Source organism: Bubalus bubalis, chromosome 1 (assembly GCF_019923935.1).
Source record: "Bubalus bubalis isolate 160015118507 breed Murrah chromosome 1, NDDB_SH_1, whole genome shotgun sequence".
Taxonomy (NCBI): Eukaryota; Metazoa; Chordata; class Mammalia; order Artiodactyla; family Bovidae; genus Bubalus; species Bubalus bubalis.
This window is the reverse complement of record NC_059157.1, coordinates 104,179,596-104,203,563: the sequence shown is the minus strand read 5'-3', so window position 1 is coordinate 104,203,563 and position 23,968 is coordinate 104,179,596. Positions and strand designations below refer to the sequence as shown.

General features: G+C 44.7%; 1 protein-coding gene across 1 annotated transcript in view; it reads left to right on the top strand.

Moving 5' to 3' along the window:
• DRD3 (dopamine receptor D3) overlaps nt 1-23,968 on the top strand; it is a 57,453-nt gene that overhangs the window by 24,234 nt on the left and 9,251 nt on the right. Inside the window, exon 4 of the mRNA XM_025284342.2 lies at nt 12,785-12,927. Coding sequence (XP_025140127.1) covers nt 12,785-12,927 — 143 coding nt within the window. The remainder of the gene's footprint in view (nt 1-12,784; nt 12,928-23,968) is intronic.

The window sequence follows — 23,968 nt, the reverse complement described above, 5'->3', positions numbered from 1 at the left end:
CCTGAGTCAGATTTGTCATGGCTCTCATGGACATCTCCAGAGCCGTGGAGCACCCTGGGAAAAGGAGGTCGCTTTCCAGCCTGTGGCCTCTGTGGCCGGTCAAGCACCTCCATCTCCCCTTTTCCTTCTCCCTATCTACCTCTTTTCTTCCTACACTCTTTCTCCCAGAATTTTATCCATCTACTCCATAGCTTCAACACTTGACCCCAAATAAAATCTGCCTTCTACTGAGAATTTACCACATTGTGCTAAGGCATGTCAAAACCTTAACCCATTTCGTTTTCACAACAACCCTTCAGCCAGTCAGTTCAGCCGTTCAGTCATGTCCGACTCGTTGCAACCCCATAGACTGCAGCATGCGAGGCTTCCCTGTCCATCACCAACTCCCGGAGTTTACTCAAACTCATGTCCATCGAGGTGGTGATACAATAACCCTTAGGTATTATTATTAGCTTCATTTCCAGCTTCTTGGAATAATGAAGAAGTTTTCCCAAGTCACACAGCTAGTATGAGGCAGTGCCAGGATTTGAATTCATGTCTATCTGATTCCCAAGTTAATAATCACAGGCTTTGTGCTAAGCCTCCTCAAATCTCCAACCTCACCTCTAATCTGATATCCAGACCACATTGCTACCTGGATATACCACTGGCTCCTATGAGGCGAAATGTTAAAAACCAAACCATCAAAGCACCAAACCATCTTGACTTGATGATCTCTCACTGGCAACATCATTCTTCTGGAATCTTGGATTTTGTTCAGCTCCTTTCTCTTCCTCATCTCCTTGTTTAGATACACCAATGTAGCTAAACAATTAGTGCTTATAGACTCTGTCTCTGAAATGTTTTCTAAATATGCCCCGTCTTTCCTTTCTTACCTCACCTGCTTCTTTTAGGCTCCCATGACCTCCCACAGCTTCCTAATTGGCCCTTCAACCATGCTCAGAATTATTCCCCAAGAATTGGAGCCCAAATGTCCACTGCCCTACTCAAAACCCTTCAGTCACCTTGGCCTGAGGAATAAAAATGGAAGTTACCTTCACAGTCTAAGATTCAAAGGTTTCCACAATATAGCCTCACTCTACCTTTGCAATCTCATCTCTTTCTGGGTTGCCCTCTGGCCCTCTTATGCTCCAAGGCTGATCACACCAGTCCCCTTTTCTGCGAAGCCCTTCCAAGTTGTCTACAGCTTAATTCAGTCACCCCTGACCTCCCATGGTGCTTCCTCTGTAAACATGTTGTGGCCTCACCAGGCTCCTTTTGCAGGAATCCTGATGCAGGCCCTCCTCACGGCCCAGGTGTGACATTCGCATGACCCACAGTTCTGCCGTAAACTTCCCTGTCTGTGTGTAACCAGTGAAAACCCAGCCCTCTGAGGATACTGCAAACCAACCAGCCAAATCAATGGTCTTGACTTTTATCATTTGATTGGCTATCACTTGACTTTTATTACTTGACTAGCTATGTTGAGAAGGAAAATCAGATGTGTCTATAATGCTAAAACTAATACCATAAAGAATGTGTTAAAAATAAAGGGGAACAGTTGTATAACTCTGTAAACATACCAAAAAACCCACATTAATTTTATACTTAGATGAATTGGGTGGTATGTGAATTATATCTTGATAAAAGCTGTTAAAAAGTAAAGGGATTGTTAGGGATTTTATAATATTTTTAGCTCTCTGAGAACAGAATTCCTCCCATAGCATCTATGCCTTTTGTGTGATTGCTGGACATTTAGTACATGTTTGCAGAAATGTATGATTTACAGAAATAATGGACTGTGTTTGGTTTGCTACATCACTACCTCCACCACCCAACAATTATACCATCCTAGCTCCTCGCCACCCATGAATGTCACTGCTGTACCTATTTCAGAGCCTTGAACAAGGAATATTAAACTGGATCCAGGGATCCCTGCCTGAGGATAGCCAATGTGTACACCACAAATATGCACCTTCAGAGAGGACATGAGATTGGAATCAGATCAGCCTTGGAGGAGTGAGGGAAGAGCTGCATAAAGAGAGCTTCTAGGACAGGCCCTGGGCCTCTAGCCTTCTAGTTCCAACCCTACCCTACCCCTCCCAGCCTTCTAGTTCCAACCCTACCCTACCCCTCCCAGCCTTCTAGTTCCAACCTACCTCTCCCACCTTTGAGGGTGTGCCTCTACACTCCTGGAATGTGAAGTCAAGTGGGCCTTAGGAAGCATCGCTATGAACAAAGCTAGGGAGGTGATGGAATTCCAGTTAAGCTAGTTCAAATCCTAAAAGATGATGTTGTGAAAGTGTTGCACTCAATATGCTGGCAAATTTGGAAAACTCAGCAGTGACTGACTGGAAAAAGTCAGTTTTCATTCCAATCCCAAAGAAAGGCAATGCCAAAGAATGCTCAAACTACTGCACAATTGCACTCGTCTCACATGCTAGCAAAGTAATGCTCAAAATTCTCCAAGCCAGGCTTCAACAGTACGTGAACTATGAACTTCCAGATGTTCAAGCTGGATTTAGAAAAGGCAGAGGAACCAGAGATCAAATTGCCAACATCCATTGGATCATTGAAAAAGCAAGAGAATTCTAGAAAAACATCTACTTCTGTTTTATTGACTACACCAAAGCCTTTGACTGTGTGGATCATAACAATTATGGAAAATTCTGAAAGAGATGGGAATACCAGACAACCTGACCTACCTCCTGAGAAATCTGTATGCAGATCAAGAAGCAACAGATAGAACTGGACATGGAACAACAGACTGGTTCCAAATAGGAAAAGGAGTACATCAAGGCTGTATCTTGTCACCATGTTTATTTAACTTCTATGCAGAGTACATCATGAGAAGTGCTAGATTGGATGAAGCACAAGCTGGAATCAAGATTGCCGGGAGAAGTATCAATAACTTCAGATATGCAGATGAGACTACTCTTATGGCAGAAAGTGAAGAAGAACTAAAGAGCCTCTTGATGAAAGATAAAGAGGAGAGTGAAAAAGTTAGCTTAAAACTCAACATTCAGAAAACTAAGATCATGACATCCAGTCCCATCACTTCATGGCAAATAGATGGGGAAACAATGGAAACAGTGCGAGACTTTATTTTCTTGGGCTCCAAAATCACTGCAGATGGTGACTGCAGCCATGAAATCAAAAGACACTTGCTCCATGGAAGAAAAGCTATGACCAACGTGAACAGCATATTTAAAAGCAGAGACATTACTTTGCTAACAAAAGTCCATCTAGTCAAGGCTATGGTTTTTCCAGTAGTCATGTATGAATGTGAAATTTGGACTATAAAAAAAGCTGAGCACCAAAGAATTGATACTTTTGAAATGTGATGTTGGAGAAGACTCTTGAAAGTCCCTTGAACTGCAAGGAGATCCAACCAGTCCATCCTAAAGGAAATCAGTCCTGAATATTCACTGGAAGGACTGAGGCTGAAGCTGAAACCCCAATACTTTGGCCACCTGATACAAAGAACTGACTCATTTGAAAAGACCCTGATGCTGGGAAAGATTGAAGGCGGGAGCAGAAGGGGACAACAGAGGATGAGATGGTTGGATGGCATCATGGACTCGATGGACATGAGTTTGAGTAGGCTCTGGGAGTTGGTGATGGACAGGGAAGCCTGGCGTGCTGCAGTCCGTGGAGTCGCAAAGAGTCAGACACGACTGAGCAACTGAACTGAACTGAACTACACACTCCACCCACACACTCTTTCATGGGGCTGGCAGGTGAGGTTGTGCTGGTTGTGGCTGGAGTGTGGGAACTGAATTCAGCCAGGGCTTCATGCCCAAGCCTGGAGTAGACCAAAAGAGGGTACTTTTTTACAACTCACCAGCCAGGAGAGGGTATCTTTTTGTAACTTGCACAAAAGCACCATTTTGCTGGCAGCAGCCATGCTTAACACACACTTCTACTTGCACCACTTAAGACACAACCAACAAGAGCAAACTTTGAATTGGCTTCTGTCTCATACAGGAAGAATTCCCAGAATGCACAGCACTCACCCACCTGCGACCTGAGGGACAAGCTCCCATCTTAGACCCCAATGGACAAGGATGCTCCCCTCTTCGCTTGTAGGTCTAAAGGAACCAACCCTCACCAACCTTAAAATGTAGCCTCCTCCCTCTTCTAGGACTGAAAATAGGCCTTGGAAAAGCTGTCTCTATTATCCTTCACAGCAGTTTGCAGTACACAGCATTAAATTCTGTTCATGAGATGCCAAATAGCCGGTCAATTCATTAAAAATGCAATCATTCATGCAGACCTTTGGTCTTCACACAATGCTAGTCACCCATCTGACAAACTTGACCAAATGGATTCAGCATTTTTTGGTCATGAAGCCCTGATCTGTAATAACAGGGTAGTAGGAGATAGAGAAGAAAAGGAAATGATAAAAGGGTTTTTGAAAGCAAGTAATACCATTGTCATTAGATTCTTAGGCATCGCTCTGGATGCTGGCATTAATGCTGCCTTTTCTTTTCTAAAAAGCAGAGTGGGTGAACACCACCCCCAGAGCCCCCCTCCCTTGGCTCCTTGCCTCCCAGTGGGCCAACCCCTCCCGCCGCACCCTGGGTCAGAGCTAACTCGGGGAGAGGGCTGAGAAAGTGTCAAAGGAGGAGGACAAGATCCGAGCGAGCGCTGAGAATGCGGGTCCTCCGCAAGGATCCCGGGAATAATGCAACCAAATTCATTCACCAGGGAGTTCTTTAAGTGGCTCTCAAATGGCACCCATCACACAGGCAAGCCTCCGCGTCTTTGCAGCAAGCACAATAGGTACCGGATGAGTCACAGGCACCTTGGATTTTTTAGTTTGCATCTAAATAAGCACTTTATGTTTGCAACGGGCTTTCCAGTCATTTGCAAAAAGCTTTCTCCTTCAACAATTCCACGAGGGGAGTCCACAGAACTAAAGATTTATTGAGCCCCCTGTCTGACCAAATAAAAGGTGGTGAAAAGCAGCGCTCACAGAGCTCGGGGGCTCATTAAACCCAGGCGGGGAGTCAGACTCCGGCCCTCCCTCCCGGCCCAGCCTCCTGCCGTCCCCACTGCAGCGTTCTCAGGACGCACCCTCCTCGGTTCCCACACACACACCTCCCACCGGTCAATAGGACTCCAGGCCGAGGTCGAATTCTGTGAGGACCTGAGACCTTCAGTAAAGTGGCAACCTCACGAACCACAGTCACAGAATTGGAAGTCAGAGGGGCAGTAAGAGCTTAAATTGTTGGTGCAGGAATGAGTTAAACTCAACGCTTACCAGGGTCCCGCAGCCTCTTAGTTCTGAGCCTAGAACCTGAATCTTCTGACTCACACATCACCCCTCTGTCTGTGCCAACGAGTGGCCCCTTCATTGTTGGAGGCGAGGACTGGGATCGGAGGGAGGGGCCTCTGGCCAGGCTGGCACCCAGCTTTCTAGGTGCCATTTCCTGGGAGTAAATCAGGCACATCTCCTTTGTCTTCAGTGACCTGGCTACTGCTCTGCTGATCCTAACATGAGTGGATCTAAAACCAATAGCAATAGAAATACTGCATTGGCCAAAAAGTGCGTTCAGATTTTTCCATACCATCTTAAGGAAAAAAAATCACATGAACTTTTTGGCCAACCCAATAGCTACCGTTTCTTTAGCATGTACTATAGGCCGGGCACCAAGAGCTTGTCATTATGCTGACCCTCACAACACCCCAGCAAGGCAGGTGTATTACCTGCATTCTGCAAGTAAAGACTCAAGGCTAGACTGTGCAGGTAAGCTTGCCCAGATCTCACAGCTGGTAGGTAAAGGAGGAAAGACCCAGGCAGCCTCTTTCTCCTCCAGCTCACTGCCTTTCTCAGAGGCTTAGCCACACTCTGGGCCCCCTAGCTCTGAGTCATGCTGCCTGGCTGGAAATCCTGGCTCTACCACTCCATAGGCTTCCCTGCCTGCCGTGCAGGAGACCAGGGTTTGATCCCTTGGTTGGGAAGATCCTCTGGAGGAGGGCATGGCAACCCAACCCAATTCTTGCCAGGAGAATCCAATGGACAGAGGAGCCTGGTGGGCTATGGTCACAAAGAGTCTGACATGACTAAGCAACTAACACTTTCACTTTTTTTTACCAGTTCATAGCAATGTGACCTTGAATAAGCCAGTTAACCTCTCTGAGCCTCAGTGCCCTTCCATTTAGTGGGGATCATAGCAGAAGGGTTGTTATGAAGAACAAATGAGTTAATATTTGTAGAGCACTTCAAATCGTTGTTTGACTCGGAGAAAGTACTGTATACTTGTTTGTTTGAGAAATAAATAAACTTAATGTTCCCTGATAATCAGGAATAAGGTGCAGACACCCACCTCCTGGAAAACTGATTGATATGAACAGTTACAGATCCCCTGGGCTAGCACAATAATAATGACAACAATAATAAGACTGTTTTTCGAATGCTTAATAGGTACTGGGCATTGTGCTAAAAAACTTCACAGAGATCATCTCATTCAATACCCAAAACAGCCCTATCGGGCGGAAACATTATCCCCACTGTGCACATGAGGAAACTGGGTCTCAACGAAGTCGTATCTCTGGTCCGTGGCCCCACAGTTCAGCGGCAGGCAAAGTGGGATTCAGTCGCTAATCAGCCTGTTTTCCAATGCCCATTGACTTACCACTGAGCACGCCGCCAGTGTTCCCGCCACGCCAGCAAGGACCCAGAAAGCTCAGAGCTCAAAGGGAGGGGGCCTGGCCAGGCGCGCTGCAATCGGGACAGCGCACACTGCGCACTGGAGCTTGGCTGAGGACCTGGAAGCGCCGGGGGAGGGCATCGGGCCCACGCCCAGCCCTGCCTTGGCCTAAGGTCGGTCATCTGACATCGATTCGGGGGCAGACCAGAGGCTAAGCAGTCTGCTTGAGTGGGAATTCGGGGTCCCTGCAGGGCTGCAGGAACCAGGGGGGTCTCCCGAGCTTTCCCTCCCCACCTCCCCACGGTGCCTGGAGAGCCCCCAGGTGAGCCGTGAACTTCTCACCCCGCCGCGCTGGCGGAGCTCTTGCTGCATTCTGGCGCCCTCCGGTGGCCAATTCCGGAACAGCCTCTGGGTCTCAGCCCACTGTGGCAAGCTTCCTGGAGGAAAAGCCCTGAAAGCAAATTGGGGTGAGGGATGGGGCGCCGGGGGGCGGAGGGGTGTCACTTATTCTAAAAGTTTAATCATGTTTTAAAATTAAGAAAAAATATTAATGTAACAGTGGCAAGACGTAGTCTCATCTCTCACTTCTAACCCAAGTTCACAGGAGTTTTTGACACAGAAATGTTCCCCAATGCAGACTTTCTCCAGCTTGTCTAATCAAAAGATACACTTGCTTGCTAAAAATATGCACTTCTGGAGTGAAACAAATATCCAAGGGTGTGGCCTTGAAATATGCATTTTAACAGGACCCGCAGGAAATTAATAGAATCAAGCTACTTGGGGAAACTCAGTTCCAGGCAGCTGGTTGCTCTCAAAGTACAAAGCACCCTTCAATACCATGTTTCCTGAAGAAGCCCTTGTCCCCACAAGGCCTCGTGCGTGCGTGCTCAGTCACTAAGACGTGTCCAACTTTTTACCCCATGGACTGAGGCCGCTAACTAGGCTCCACTGTCCATGGGATTTCCAGGCAAGTATACTGGAATGGATTGCCATTTCCTTCTCCAGGGGATCTTTCTGACACAGGGACTGAACCCACATCTCCTGCTTGGCAGGCAGATTCTTTACCACTGCACTACCTGTGAAGTCCCCACAAGGCCTCAGAGACTTGCAATGCCCTGGAGAAGCAGCGGGGCAGCCGGAAGAGACCTGGCCTCTGCCACCACTAGCTTTGGGAAGTTGTTTTCATCATGTAATCATTCAGTGACAGTGCTCCCTACGCTTACTGGCTCATTGAATAAATTGGGACCTCCAAGAAGTTGCTGAACATTAAAGCCTATTTAGGAAAATGAGCAACTCTCATTGGTGGGCTTGGAGTCAGCTCATAATGGCCAGTGAGAGCTGATGGCAAAACTTTAGGAGCTTTTTGAGGCAGTTACTAAACCATTGGTGTAACTTGAAATGGACAATGGTGGGAGTATTTGTACCACATAAATTGACAAATGGTATAAATGAAGGCTCTTTTTCACCTGCAGAGCCAGTTATTAAGCATTTAGCAGCATATCACTGAATGAATGGGATGGTCAGTTCTTCTACATCAAAGGTAATTATGTAAATGAAGGCCTGGGTCCAGCTGCAGGTCTGAAGGGCAGGAAGTGCATCTTACCTTTCCTTCCTGACCCTCAGCAGGTGTTCAGCCAGGGCAGCTACAGAACTCAAGGCTCAGGCTGTCCTCCAAGGTGCCTCAAGGGATCACTGCTAAGGACCAGGCCCCGGTAGATGTATTTGACTTGAAGCCCCAGCAGTCTGAAGTCCTGAGCAGAGTGAGAGCCCAGAGGAGTGCAAGGCACTATTTGTCCGCCCCTCATCTCCAAGTTAGGGACTCAAGGAGGATGTGTAGTGTATGTGCATCAGGAGAAGGAAACTGGGCCATCACGGGCCATCCTTGGAGTTGGTGGTGGGATCTAAATTTGACCTCACTAAATAAGGGCTCTGTTTCTCTTTCTTGAGAAAGAATCACCTCTGTCACATGCCAGGGTGTCAAGGCCAAGTTCTATCGAGTCTGCATCCATCTTCGCCCTTGGAGCTGACTTGCAAGGCTCTTTGGGGACACAAATGTTAACACGTGAACTCTAAGGCCAGATACAGAGGCAGATGAGTGAGGCAGCTGGAGCACTGGGGAGCACTGCACCCGCCCCCCCAGCTCAGGGTCTGTCCTTCCTCAGCCCCAAGCCTTGAGGTGCACAGGAGGAGCTGAGGGGGTTCCTGCTCTGCATCCAGCCTCCAGGTTCCCTGGATACTGGGAGGACAATGAAAATTTGAGCATATGTGCTATTTAAAATAGCCAAGATAAATGTCCATCAACAGATGAATGGATAAAGAAGCTGTGGTACATATACATAGTGGAATACTACTCAGCCATAAAAATGAATGAAACAATGCTATTTACAGCAACATAGATGGACCTAGAGATTATCATACTAAGTCAGACAGAGAAAGACAAATATCATATGATATCACTTATATGTGGAATCTAAAAAATGATACAAATGGACTTATTTACAAAACAGAAACAGACTCACAGACATAGAACACAAACAAGATTGCCAGAGGGGCAAGGTGGGCGGGAAAGATAAATTAGGAATTTGGGAGCAGCAAATACACACTACTATATATAAAATAGATAAACAACAAGGACCTACTATGTAGCACAGGGACCTGTGCTCAATGTTTTATAATAACCTACATGGGAAAAGAATCTGAAAAAGTGTGTGTGTGTGTATACATATATGTGTGTGTGTGTGCATGCTAAGTCACTTCAGTGGTGTCCAACTCTTTGCAACCCTATGGACTGTAGCCAGCCAGGCTCCTCTGTCCATGGAATTCTCCAGGCAAATATACTGGAGTGGGTTGCCATGCCTTCCTCCAGAGGATCTTCCCAACCCAGGGATCAAATATGCCTCTCTTAAGTCTCCTTCATTGGCAGGTGGGTTCTTTACCACTAGCACCTCCTGAGAAGCCCATACACACACACACACACACACACACACACACAGTCACACACACACAAATATATATATATTTTTAAAATCACTTTACTATACACTTGAAATTAACACATCATTGTAAATCAACCATACTTCAATAGTAAATACATGTTCAGCATTTGTAGACTCAGCTATATATATTAGATCCCTTGAGCTGGGATAGAATTAGAATTGTCCTCTTTTGGGGTAGGGCACCTCTACAGGATCCATGAGGCAATCAACCTACAGCTTCTTACTACTTGCCTTGTGCAAGGGCCTATATGGAATACCAAGGCTCTAAGATGAGTTGAGCCATTAAGAAGCTTAAATCATACAGAGTCTCTCTCTCTCCAGCCATGAAGTAAGTTCACTAGTGAGGCAAGACACTGCCTGCAGAAGAGAAGTGTGATTGGCAGAAGAGTATTATGCATTTAGAGTTAGAGGTCTTCATAAAATGGAAGGACTGGGACGGTTACTGAGAGCTGATCTGAGATTAAAGGAGAGAAAATATGAGCTACCTTGGGAAGGAAAAGGGATAATGGATTGAACAAAGACTATTGAAGATTACCCATTAGTAACATGGGTTACATGGCTAACATGGCTGGAGTTATAGGTAAGTGTCAGGGACCAATGGGAAGTCAAATTGGCAAGACAAGTTGGGGTCATGCTGGGGAAGTCTTAGTGTTGACACTGTATTTGTTTTCTGTTGCTATGTAACAAATTATCGCAAATGTAGTGACTTAAACTATATCCATTTTTTATCTCACGGGTCAAAAGTCTGTGCACAGTGTAGGTAGGTTCTCTGCTCAGGGTCTCACGAGGCTGAAAATGGGTATAGGCTGACTTGTGTTTTCATCTTTCAAATGTATTCATGTAGTCAGTAGAACTCAGTTGCTTGCAGTTATAAGATGGAGGTTCCCACTTTCTTAGTGGTTGTCAGCCAGGGGCTCTTCTCAGCTCCTGAAGGCCTCATGCTGTTCCCCGCCAAATGATCTTTTCCCAAACGTGGCAAGTTGCCTCTTCAAGGCCAGGAGGATAATTTCTCATGCTTTGACTCTCTCTTATTCAGGAAGTACTGAGTTCCTTTTAAGGGCTCACCTGATTAGGCCCAGCCACCCAGAATCATGTCCCTTTTGGTTAATGCAATCTGTTGATTTGTAGTCTAATCACAGGAGTTCTGCGCGTTCTACAGTGCATGAACCTTGGGCGCCATCTTGGAATTCTGCCTATCTTAGACAGTTGTCAGCTGAGGGACCATGGGGTGGGGAAGACATAACGAAATCTATTTTGGAACCTGGCACAGGAAACCAGCCAGGAGGCTGTGGCCATCACAGACAGAAGGTGGCAGAAGTGCATGGATAAATAGGGAAGTTACTGCAATGCATAAATTTACAGGACCTGCTGTCCCTCTGCCTAAAACGCTCTTCTCCTACCTTCCCTCCAGGCTGGCCCCCTCTCACCCCACTCATTTCCTCCCATCTTGGCACTTTGCCCCTTCTTTACATCCTCCTCTACCCTTAAACCAGAGAAGGCAACGGCACCCACTCCAGCACTCTTGCCTGGAAAGTCCCATGGATGGAGGAGCCTGGTGGGCTGCAGTCCATGGGGTTGCGAAGAGTCGGACACGACTGAGCGACTTCCCTTTCACTTTTCACTTTCATGCATTGGAGAAGGAAATGGCAACCCACTCCAGTGTTCTTGCCTGGAGAATCCCAGGGACGGGGGAGCCTAGCGGACTGCCATCTATGGGGTCGCACAGAGTCGGACACGACTGAAGTGACTTAGCAGCAGCAGCTACCCTTAAACATGTCACCCAGCTTAATTCTTTCATGATAGTTTTCATTTTATATTAACATTTTTTTCATCCATCCACTCCACTTACCTCCAAGCTCAATAAGGAAAGAGACCATTGTCCCATTTGCACATCTTGGTATTTCCAGAATAAGGCCTGGATAATAGTAAAGAACCCAATAAATGCTGGATGAATGAAATGTTAAATGAATGGGTGAGCAAATGATATGGAAAGGCCAAAGAAATGTCAAAAAGCCTGAGTGTTGGGTGTGGATGTCTTGAAGAAAGGCAGGAAGTGGAGCCAGATTAAGAGATGTAGGAAAATAGAAAGATCTACTTCAGATAGCTTGAGTTTGGGACAACCATGGAACAATGGTGCAGGTAAGTCCAATAAGCAGCTGGAAATGTACGTGTGGATATACCACAGAAAAGACAATATCCAACAAGAATAAACAATAGCTTTGACCACGTAAAAGTGTGTGCTGTAGCCTGAATGTTTACATCCCCCACCCCCAAATTCATATATTAAAATCCTAACCTCCTCTGTGATGGTACTAGGAAGTGGAACCTTTGAGTAGGAATCCACCCTCATTAATGGGATTTTCGCTTATAAAAGAGACTCCAGAGAGCTCGCTTCACCCCTCCCACCATGAGAGAACACAGCAAGAAGATGGCTGTCCACCAACCAAGTAGTGGGTTTAACACCAGATACCAAATCTACCAGCACATTAATCCTGGACTTCCCAATCTCCTGGACTGTGAAAAATAAATATTTATTGTTTAAGTCACCCAGTGGTATTTTGGATAGAGCAGCCCCAAAAGACTAAGGCAGCATGAAAAGTTGATTTTAAAATAAGCCTTCATTAGATATTACTCATCTCTATTCACAAAATCTCTGCTACTTGGAATAGTTGTCACTGCAAGGGTTAGAATTAATGTTAGGATACAAGCAGGGATAAACATCCTCTTTGGGCACAGTTCCATCATTATCTGAAAACTGTGGAAGAAAATAAAGGCCCACAAACCAGCACCTAGCGTCTTCAGGTTTAAGGGTGTCAGGGTATGTGAATACAAGGCTGGAATATGCTGGGCCAGCAGCCATTCCTGATACCCTCTTGGATATATCAGAAGCTCGCTGACAACCCAGGGTCACTATGCTATGCTTTTCACTCTTTCTCCCCGTCTCTGCTCACCTCCCTCAATGAGTTCTTCATCTGCCTTATCTCAACCTTTCTGCTGTGTTCACTCAAAGACCCTTTTCTCCCTTAAGTTTCTCCAACCAAAGTATTTTTCTCCTACAGCATGTATCAACCTGATTATTCATCTAGTAACCTTTTGCAACCTGTCTTTTGACACTTCTCATCCTATCTATTCTCTATCCCCTTCCTTTCACAGGTACACTGCTGTGGTCATGCCTGTTCACTACCAGCAAGGCACGGGACAGAGCTCCTGTCGACGTGTGGCCCTCATGATCACAGCTGTCTGGCTGCTGTCCTTTGCTGTGTCCTGCCCCCTCCTCTTTGGCTTCAACACCACAGGTAACAACGACAGCGTCACTTGCAACACCCAAGTGATTCATAGCACATCTGAATGGCTGTGAGTGCTGTTCCTCCCTGAAATGTCTGACCTCAAAGGCAGTGTACTTTGTAATCAAATGAGGATCCTATAGCTTGCAAAGCAGTGGCCTCTATTGATTATAAATAAAACAGAAAGCAAAATCTCTTCACTTGATGGTGCAGGAGCCACATGCTGCCCCAATTAATGAAGTCTGGCTTACTCCTATTTTGAAAGAAATACCATTGTATTCATTTGAAGAAATATGCCAGTTAAAAAAACTATGCTATATGAATAATTCAGGTGAGATTTGTTAATGAAAAGATGATAATTTGTAATGAATTTACAACGCAAAGTAGCATATCATAAAAGCCCTTGAGCAGGGTATACATTTCTAGCTTTTTACTCAATAAGAATCATTTCTAGCATACATGGGGAACTAGGATACATTTGTGAATTATTGGAGAATGTATTTTATATTTTTAAGACACAGAAATTCTTGGCCATGGTGCTTGGCACATGGTACATCTTCTATCAGATGGATGGATGGTTGGCAGGATGGATGGATGGATGGATGGACAAATGGATAAAAAATGTGTTTCTCTGACATGTCCAGGACTTTAAATACAATACTGATCCAAATCTATACCTCACATGCTTCAGTACCTTCCATGTCTATTCTGTGACCATCTTTCAGCCTCAGGAATTTCATGTCTTGAAAGAAAATTGTTAGCGCATATAGTAAGGTTATAGGCATTGACAGTAAAGACTGAGTATTCACTAAGAGGTAACTACTTAACTCCTGTTCTAGTGTTCATCGGGATTTCTTACTTCGTCCACTTGAATTGGTTCATTCAATTCCTACTATGTTCCATTTTTATGAATTTCTGGTATACATGTACAAGTCACATAGCTATGTACTTATGTGTACCGATATATGTAACATATTACATATAAATTCAGGTAAATCTTAACTTATATATAGTCTTCAAAGAGTCATTTGCTGGTCAATTATTTAGAAGTCAGAATACATTTAGGAAGGCAGAGGTCCTGGAGTCAGAAAAACCTAGATGCAAACTTCAATTCTACTACTTAACAGCTGTGTCTGTTTGAACAAGTTACTTAACTTTTCTAAGTTAAGCTTCCTCATCGACAGATTTGGAGTAATAATATAGTAGAGCATAAACGAACAAAATCAAATATTTGGACTAGGTCTGTGTATTCAGTTAGGAAGTTTTCAGCATTTCTTTTTATATATGGCCTCCTGCAAATAAGTGCAGCAACTTTATCTCTAAAATTACATGTTATGTTGAACTCTTTATAAAAGATGACATATTCCTGCATGTGTCATATGTCTTTACTTATTACTGTTCAGGGTTGTAATCAAACCATGTATATTTTTATATGTGATTCAGGGTGAATTTTGTCTCTATAATTTTCATTGACTCTAGAATCTAAGCCTATATATGCCTTCACTTCACTCCACCTCCTTCATGGAGCTTTTTTTACAATTAAGTGAAGATTAAATTGGGATAACATACATAGACATGCCAAGCACATATCCCCTGCTCAAGGTGAGGCTTGTTTCTCTGCCATATTAGAGGTTAAATTGAGAAGTTATCCAATGAAGATGTGTCCGGTCAATTCAGGGTGCTCCTAAAATATGATGTTGTTATCATCCTTGCATTACTTTTTACTGTTTCCCATTACCACTTACCAATGACACATTATATACACAAGCGCGCATGTGCACACACACACACCAAGGCCACATTCTCTAACATAACAATAGAGGTTGACTCTGGCACTCAAATACCATTTCAAAGAGTCTAAATGTGCTCTGGGTGTTAGTCTGATAACTAAGCCACCCTTTATATCCATGTTTCTATAAGAAAATGCATTCTGGACTTCCCTGGTCCAATAGCTAAGACTGTGCTCTAATGCAGGAGCCTGGGTTCGATCCCTGGTCAGGGAACTAGATCCTACATGCCATAACTAAGAATTCTCATGCCACAACTAAGACCCAACACAGTCAAATAAATAAACACTTTTTCAAAAAGAGAAAATGCCTTCTAAGTTGGAATCTGCAAAATGGACCAGCAGCAAACCCCCAGCAATGTTTGCTGGGCAGAGTTATTCCTCTTACTCATTCTTGGAGGCTGGCAGGGGCAGTCTTACTCCTGCTCACACACACACACACACACACACACACACACAGGTGACAGTCTCAAAAACTGACATTAGACAGGGTTCCCAGTTAATGTCAACATGCAAAGTGAAGAAGAATGATGAGCTAATTGCAGTCTTGTTGCCACCAGTGAGATCATAATTGTTCCAGAAATAAAACTTTCCAAAAGAATTTTCAAATATAGAATTGAGAAGGCAGAAAAGACTTGTGACTTAGCACGTATAGGCTTGCTTCTCTCTCATCTCTTTCTCTTTTTCTTTTAAATGTATTCATTAGACTACAGTAAGTGAAAGTGAAAGTCACTCAGTCGTGTCTGACTCTTTGCAACCCCATGGACTACACAGTCCATGGAATTCTCCCAGCCAGAATACTGGAGTGAGTAGCTGTTCCCTTCTCCAGGGGATCTTCCCAACCCAGGGATGGAACCCAGGTCTCCCGCATTGCAGGCAGATTCTTTACCAGCTGAGCCACCAGGGAAGTCCAGACTATAATAAGCTCTCCACTTATTCACATATTGTGTTAAAGTCTCTGGGCCATTATAAAAGCCCAATAGATATTAGCCAGTGTTATTGTTATTATTATTATTATGTATTAGAAAAAGTTCCTCTGCTTCAAAATATAACTATGCCCTTGCTCCAAGGGAAATCTAAACAGTGGTAGCTCTGCTGGTGGTCAGAGAGGAGCCTAGTCGTCCCATTCTAGAACATCGGTTAGAGAACTTGTGAGCAGGACTCAAGGCAGAGAAGCCCAGCCGTCCTCCTCTGCCTCGTCTAGCCTTCACAGCATAACTTCGCTATTGATATAGTGATATATTGCATCTTAATAAGGAAGTTCCCGAGTTATATTGAAACCCCAATAGAAATGACTTCTCCGCCATTTTTTCTTACTCCTCCTCCTGTGAGAAGCAGAGGAGAAAGGGGCAGTATACCGCCAACACCAGATAGTGGAAGTCACTGGACTTCTACTAAATGCAGCACAAAACACAACCTTCTGCCAGAGCTCTTCTTTTTTTTAATTTTTCTTTTCCTAAATTAATTAATTTACATATTTGGCTGCGTCGGGTCTTAGCTGCAGCACAAGGGATCTTTGCTACCTCCTGAGGGGTCTTTCATTGCGATACCCAGACTCTCCAGTTGTGGCTCAGGGGCTCCAGAGCCCATGGGCCCGCTTAGTTGCTCTGAGGTATGTGGGGGATCTTAGTTCCCTGACCAAGGATCAAACCCGCATCCCCTGAATTGCAAGGTGGATGCTTAACCCCTGGACCACCAAGGAAGTCCCCCAGACCTCTTCTTTTAATGAAATGGGCTGCCACGTAGGATTGTGAATTGTCAGAGAACATCATCAGTTCAGTTCAGTCACTCAGTTGTGTCCGACTCTTTGCGACCCTAGGGACTGAGGTAGAACAAAGTTGAACTGCAGTTTCTTCCTTCCTGGAATTGCTCTTATTGCCTGAGAAGGGTGACATGCATTTCTGGATGCACACATAAGGCAGGACCATGGGTTGCAGAGTTCCAAGGCTGTGGGGCCTGGTCGACCTGTGTTGCCTCAGGTCCCAGCAGAGATTTAGCAGTCAGGAGTCAAATATCACAGCATCCAGCCCCTAAGGCAATGGAGGGTGGAGAGCTAGTGCTAGAGAAAACCCTAAAGATCCCTGATCCTTCCATTGCACAGGTCAGAAAAATAACTAGGATTTACATTTCTGCTAAATCAGACAGCTATTGAGTTATTTAAAATTCCAGAATGGATAAACAATAGCCGGTGACCAGAATTTAAGAAACTTTCAAGTGCAAAAAACTTTAAAGAAAGTCCTACCAACTTACTTAATTTTCTTGAATTTTTTTGAAACAAGGAAATAGAGGAGGGCTGTTTATAGTTTAGCAATAGAATCCGCACTTTCACTACTAGAGGGTGGGTTCGCTGCCTGGTCAGGGAAGTGAGATCCCATGTGCCACACGTGTATATGTGTGTATTAGCCACTCAGTTGTGCATGACTTTGTGTGACCCCATGGACTGTAGCCAACCAGCTTCTCTGTCCATGGAATTCTCCAGGCAAGAATACAGGAGTGGATTGCCATTCCTTCCTCCAGGAGATCTTTCCAACCCAGGGATTGAACCCAGGTCTCCTGCATTGCAGGTGGACTCTTCGGAGCCACCAGGGAAACCCTCACAGTGTGGCTTTAAAAAAAAACAACTCTAGATTTTAGCAATAGAATGCCTTACCTGGCTTTCAGAACACTGGATATGGGGCAGAGGGTGGTTGATTGAGAAGCACAAAGTTAAGAGAATACTAGGCTCATCTTCAATCAAATTCATCAGGATCTCCTGTCTTTGTAAACAAATTGAGGACAAATCCTCCAATGAGTTGGAAATTCATGAATCTCTCAACTCAACTTGCTTTTGACTTTGCCATTCACATCACCATGGAACTTAAGTTCACAGCCTAGCCCACAAAAGATGTTGTTTACCACTGAGTGCAGTGCCTTGAATACAGTGTGTCTGACTCTTTGCAACCCCATGGACTATGCAGCCCATGGAATTCTCCAGGCCAGAGTACTGGAATGGGTAGCCTTTCCCTTCTCCAGGGGATCTTCCCAACCCAGGGATCGAACTCAGGTCTCCCACATTGCAGGCAGATTCTTTACCAGCTGAGCCACCAGGAAAGCCCTTGAATACAGCAGAGGCTCCATAAACTTGTGTTGAATGAATCAGTGGGTGAGTCCTCGCCATCATTCTTTGCCCCTTAGCTGTTGAAATCAGTTGGCTTAGTAACTTCCCGGCCTTCCCCATTAGGCTTCGGCTCATGACTGCTGATGTTCTTAGGGAAAATGCTCCTCTGTACACGTTGCTCATTGATTCATCATTCAATAACTCGTGCTGACAGCACAGTATTGTTTCAGTTAAATAATCAAGACGAGGCACCGCGTCTCCTGGGGAAGCCTAGCTCTTGGGGGGCTCCCTGCTCTCACCACCTCCTTGGGACTCAGCAGAGAGAAGCTTGCAGAGCTGCACCACTGTGCATGGCGCTTCACTCCGCCCTGCCCACAGGATGCGCTCCCAGGCCTGGCCTGGAGGAGGCTGAGGCGGGGCCCAGCTCACTGCCCATCCTTCTCCAATGTCACTCTGCCTGCTGACAGGCCTCACCAGCCACATAGTGTGGAGAAATTGTGGGAGAGGCTTCAAAATTCCATCTAAGCTCAGGCAGCAGGTTCTTAGGGAAGGAAGGACAGGATAACAAGGCAGGCTCAGGGGGTGTCTTCATTGCTCAGTGACCCCAAAATAACTATGTGCTTTCTCTGCTCTCTCTTCACTCTCTGTTTCTCATACATATGCTCTCAATATTTTGAATGGAAAATGCTTGCACATGGCAAAACATAAATGTAGTGATATATATATATATACACACACACGTATACTTACATGTAAAAGCATGTATGTCCCCCTTCTACCATTGACTGTCAGCCCCCATCCCCTAGAAGCAAACACCAATCTTCTTAAAAGATAAGACTTGAAACAAGCGCATACACACACACACCCGTGCATGCATACATGAATGTATGTGTGTCCATTTTTACACAAATGGAAGCATGCTGTACCTACTTTTGCTCCTGGGCTTTTAAACGTTGTAGTTAATGTATGAAGTAGAGGTCAGCCTCCCAGAACCCAGGGGAAGGTAAAGAAGGGAAGAAGGTCTAGCTGGGGAGACCCATGGAGACCCAGCACACCAAGGATGGCAACCAGATGAACAGGAGGAAAGTGACTCTGCCACCCTCTGACCCCCTCTCACTACAGACGTGCCGAGGTGCCTCCTCATCAGAGGAGACATGTCAGTCACTGACAAGGGCGCTGATGGCAGGGGCAGGCTGGTCACTGCCAGCATGGCTCCTTACGGACTCAGAAAGACCACCAGGCGCCACCCTCTCCCTACCCCCAACCCCATTTCCCCAGATGACCAGAAATGTCAATATGGTAATCACTGTTCAGAGTCTTATAAGCCATTTCCTAAAGGACGAAGATACAGGCTTTGGTGAGAGGACATTAATTTTCCTTGAATTTTTCCCCCTCCTCAGAGAATCAGAGAATTTGGAGTGGCTCATGAAGGTTCTGGTGGCAGTATTGTCATTAAGATGCCTCACTGAGCACCAAACACATTCAGTTTGGTCTGTTTTAATTCTTACCTGTTGCTCCCTTCTCTCCTCTACAAATTCTGTTCCATACAAGCCTCTCTCCAAATTTTCATTCCAAGTGATACCTTCCCTTTCAAGCTCAAAAAGCTCAGAAGAGGTATATAATAAATAATAGTGAATGATATTAATAATAATAATAGCTGCCATTTAGTCTCACAACCTCTACATGAGACAGGATTTTTGTCTTTCTTTCACAGATAATGAAACTGAGGGTTTGGCATGAAATTAAAGTGAACCCATAGACTATACAGTCCATGGAATTCTCCAGGCCAGAATACTGGACTGGGTAGTCTTTCCCTTCTCCAGGGGATCTTCCCAACCCAGGGATCAAACCCAGGTCTCCCGCATTGCAGGCAGATTCTTTACAAGCTGAGTCACAAGGGAAGCCCGAGGTTTGGCATAGTTAAGTAATAAACCCAAGGTCAGATAGTTAGTAAGTGGAGACCTGGGTCTCCCACCTCAAGCTGCCTGGGCTCTGCCTACATCCAAAGACCAGGAAGCAGAATGGGGTCCAAGGCCCTTTCTCGTCAGTTCACACCCGAGGCTACATCTTCTGAGGCCAGACTGTGGACTGGAGAATCCCCACCTCTTCATTAAGATTGACTGGATGTGCCAACACCTGTTGATGACGGGACAAAGGGCAAGTTTGTTGTGTGCCAGTGGTAGAGGGAAGCGGAGAGTTAAAATCCTAGAAAGAACATTGGCTTTGGGATCAGAATGACTGGAGGAATCTGGGCTCCACCCCTTTCAGACTATGTGATGTTGGGCCACTTACTGAATCTCTCTGAGCCTTCGTCAGCTCATCTGAGAATAGAGACAGTAACGGCACCTGCTTACATCATTTTGCCACAATGATTAGGTAAGACAATGTGTATAAAGCCCTTGGAATCACCCAGAAGATATTAGTTTTCTTCCCTTTTCTTTTCCAAGGCAGCGCAAGCACCAGGTCTCACTCTGGCTATTGGAGGAATCTCAACATCTGCTAATGAAGACAAAGTTGCAGGGCCCTCCTAGAGAGGAGGCCCAGGAGCATTTCAGGACGTAAAGCAAGGATAAGGATGTGCCTCAATTCACATTGTCCATGATGGCAATATGTTTACTGGCTCTTTTGCCATTGTACCTTTGAGCAGAACAGGGATTCCCTGAAAAATAAACTTGCCTGTATTCAGCCACCACCTGCCCCACACTTGATTCAAACATGGAGACCTGGCATTCTCAGCATGGAAGCCTTCCTCCTTTCTCTCATTGCATTTAATGCTCCTTTGATGGCCTCCACACCAGCAGGCCTTTTTGCAGGGGCTGCATCCCTCCTGGGAGCCTCTGTTCTGTTACTCCGTGACACTCCACCCAGCCTCCCAGGCCACGTCCCTCTGTGACACTTAGCACAGATACAGAAAGGATTTTCTATCTGTCTAGACTGTGAGCTCCTTCAAGGGTAGACACTGAGTCTTACTCATCTTTGTAGCCCCAGTGTAGAGTGGTGTCTGGCATGTAATCATCAGTAAATTTTCTTTTTAAGTGAACTGTGAGCAACACAAAGATGAATTAGATTTGCATTTCTCCAATATTTAGTGATGTTGAACATCTTTTCATGTGTTTATTGGCCATCTGTGTAAATTGATACAGCCACTATGGAGAACAGTATGGAGATTCCTTAAAAAACTAGGAATAAAACTACCACGAAAATGAAACATTAGTCACTCATTTGTGTCTGACTCTTTGTGATCCCATGGACTGTAGCCTGCCAGGCGCCTCTGTTCATGGAATTATTCAGGAAAGAATACTGGAGTGGGTAGCTGTTCCCTTCTCCAGGAGATCTTCCCACCCAGGGATTAAACTTGAGTCTCCTGAACTGCAGGCAGATTCTTTACCACCCAAGCCACCTGGGAAGTGAACTATCCCAACAATCCCACTACTGGGCATATACCCTGAGAAAATCATAATTGAAAAAGACACATGTACCCCAATGTTCATAGCACCACTATTTACAATAGCTAGCACATGGAAGCAACCTAGATGTTCATCAGCAGACGAACGGATAAAGATGTGGTACATCTACACAATGGAATATTATTCGGCCACGAAAAAGAACAAATTTGAGTCAGTTCTATGAGGTGGATGAACCTAGAACCTGTTATACAGAGTGAAGTCTACCAGAAAGAGAGGAACATATATTGTATATTAACACATTCAATATCACAGTAATCCAAGTCTATGCCCCGACCAGTAACGCTGAAGAAGCTGAAGTTGAACAGTTCTATGAAGACTACAAGACTTTCTAGAACACCCAAAAAAGATGTCCTTTTCATTATAGGGGACTGGAATGCAAAAGTAGGAAGTCAAGAAACACCTGGAGTAACAGGCAAATCTGGCCTTGGAGTACAGAATGAAGCAGGGCAAAGGCTAATAGAGTTCTGCCAAGAGAATGCACTGGTCATAGCAAACACCGTCTTTCAACAACACAAGAGAAGACTCTACACATGGACATTACCAGATGGTCAACACCGAAATCAGATTGATTATATTCTTTGCAGCCAAAGATGGAGAAGCTCTATACAGTCAACAAAAACAAGACCAGGAGCTGACTGTGGCTCAGACCATGAACTCCTTATTGCCAAATTCAGACTGAAATTGAAGAAAGTGGAGAAAACCACTACACCACGCAGGTATGACCTAAATCAAATCCCTTATGACTATCCAGTGGAAGTGAGAAATAGATTTAAGGGACTAGATCTGACAGACAGAGTGCCTGATGAACTATGGACGGAGGTCCATAACATTGTACAGGAGATAGGAATCAAGACCATCCCCAAGAAAAAGAAATGCAAAAAAGCAAAATGGCTGTCTGAGGAGGCCTTACAAATACCTGTGAAAGAAGGGAAGCAAAAAGCAAAGGAGAAAAGGAAAGATATACCCATATGAATGCAGAGTTCCAAAGAATAGCAAGGAGAGATAAGAAAGACTTCCTCAGTGATCAATGCAAAGAAATAGGGGAAAACAATAGAATGGAAAAGACTAGAGATCTCTTCAAGATAATTAGAGATACAAAGGGAACATTTCATGCAAAGATGGGCTCAATAAAGGACAGAAATGGTAGGGACCTAACAGAAGCAGAAGATATTAAGAAGAGGTGGCAAGAATACACAGAAGAACTGTACAAAAAAGATCTTCACAACCCAGATAAACTTGATGAGTGTGATCACTCACCTAGAGCCAGACATCCTGGAATCTGAAGTCAAGTGGGCCTTAGGAAGCATCACTACGAACAAAGCTAGTGGAAGTGATGGAATTCCAGTTGAGCTATTTCAAATCCTAAAAGATGATGCTGTGAAAGTGCTACACTCAATATGCCAGCAAATTTGGAAAACTCAGCAGTGGCCACAGGACTGGAAAAGGTCAGTTTTCATTCCAATCCCAAAGAAAGACAATGCCAAAGAATGTTCAAACTACCTCACAATTGCACTCATTTCACACGCTAGTAAAGTAATGCTCAAAATTCTCCAAGCCAGGCTTCAGCAATATGTGAACTGTGAACTTCCAGATGTTCAAGCTGGTTTTAGAAAAGGCAGAGGAACCAGAGATCAAATTGCCAATATCCACTGGACCATCAAAAAAGCAAGAGAGTTCCAGAAAAACATCTATTTCTGCTTTATTGACTATGCCAAAGCCTATGACTGTGTGGATCACAAGAAACTGTGGAAAATTGTGAAAGAGATGGGAATACCAGACCACCTGACCTGCCTCTTGAGAAATCTGTATGCAGGTCAGGAAGCAACAGTTAGAACAGGACATGGAACAACAGACTGGTTCTAAATAGGAAAAGGAGTACATCAAGGCTGTATATTGTCACCCTGCTTATCTCATGATGCAGAGTACATCATGAGAAATGCTGGGCTGGATGAAACACAAGCTGGAATCCAGATTGCTGGGAGAAATATCAATAACCTCAGATATGCAGATGACACCACCCTTATGGCAGAAAGTGAAGAAGAACTAAGGAGTCTCTTGATGAAAGTGAAATAGGAGAGTGAAAAAGTTAGCTTAAATCTCAACATTCAGAAACCTAAGATCATGGCATCTGGTCCCATCACTTTATGGCAAATAGATAGGGAAACAGTGGAAACAGTGGCTGACTTTATTTTTCTGGGCTCCAAAATCACTACAGATGGTGACTGCAGCCATGAAATTAAAAGACGCTTACTCCTTGGAAGGAAAGTTATGACCAACCTAGACAGCATATTAAAAAGCGGAGACATTACTTTGTCAACAAAGGTCTGTCTAGCCAAGCCTATGGTTTTTCCAGTGGTCATGTATGGATGTGAGACCATACATGGTCTATAAAGTTTCTTTGGACTATAAAGAAAGCTGAGTGCTGAAGAATTGATGGTTTTAAACTGTGGTGTTGGAAAAGACTCTTGAAAGTCCCTTGAACTGCAAGGAGATCCAACCAGATCATCCTAAGGGAGATCAGTCCTGGGTGTTCATTGGTAGGACTGATGCTAAAGCTGAAACTGCAATACTTTGGCCACCTGATGCGAAGAGCTGACTCATTGGAAAAGACCCTGATGCTGGGAAAGATTGAGGGCAGGAGGTGAAGGGGATGATGGACGATGAGATGGTTGAATGGCATCACCAAATCGATGTACATGGGTT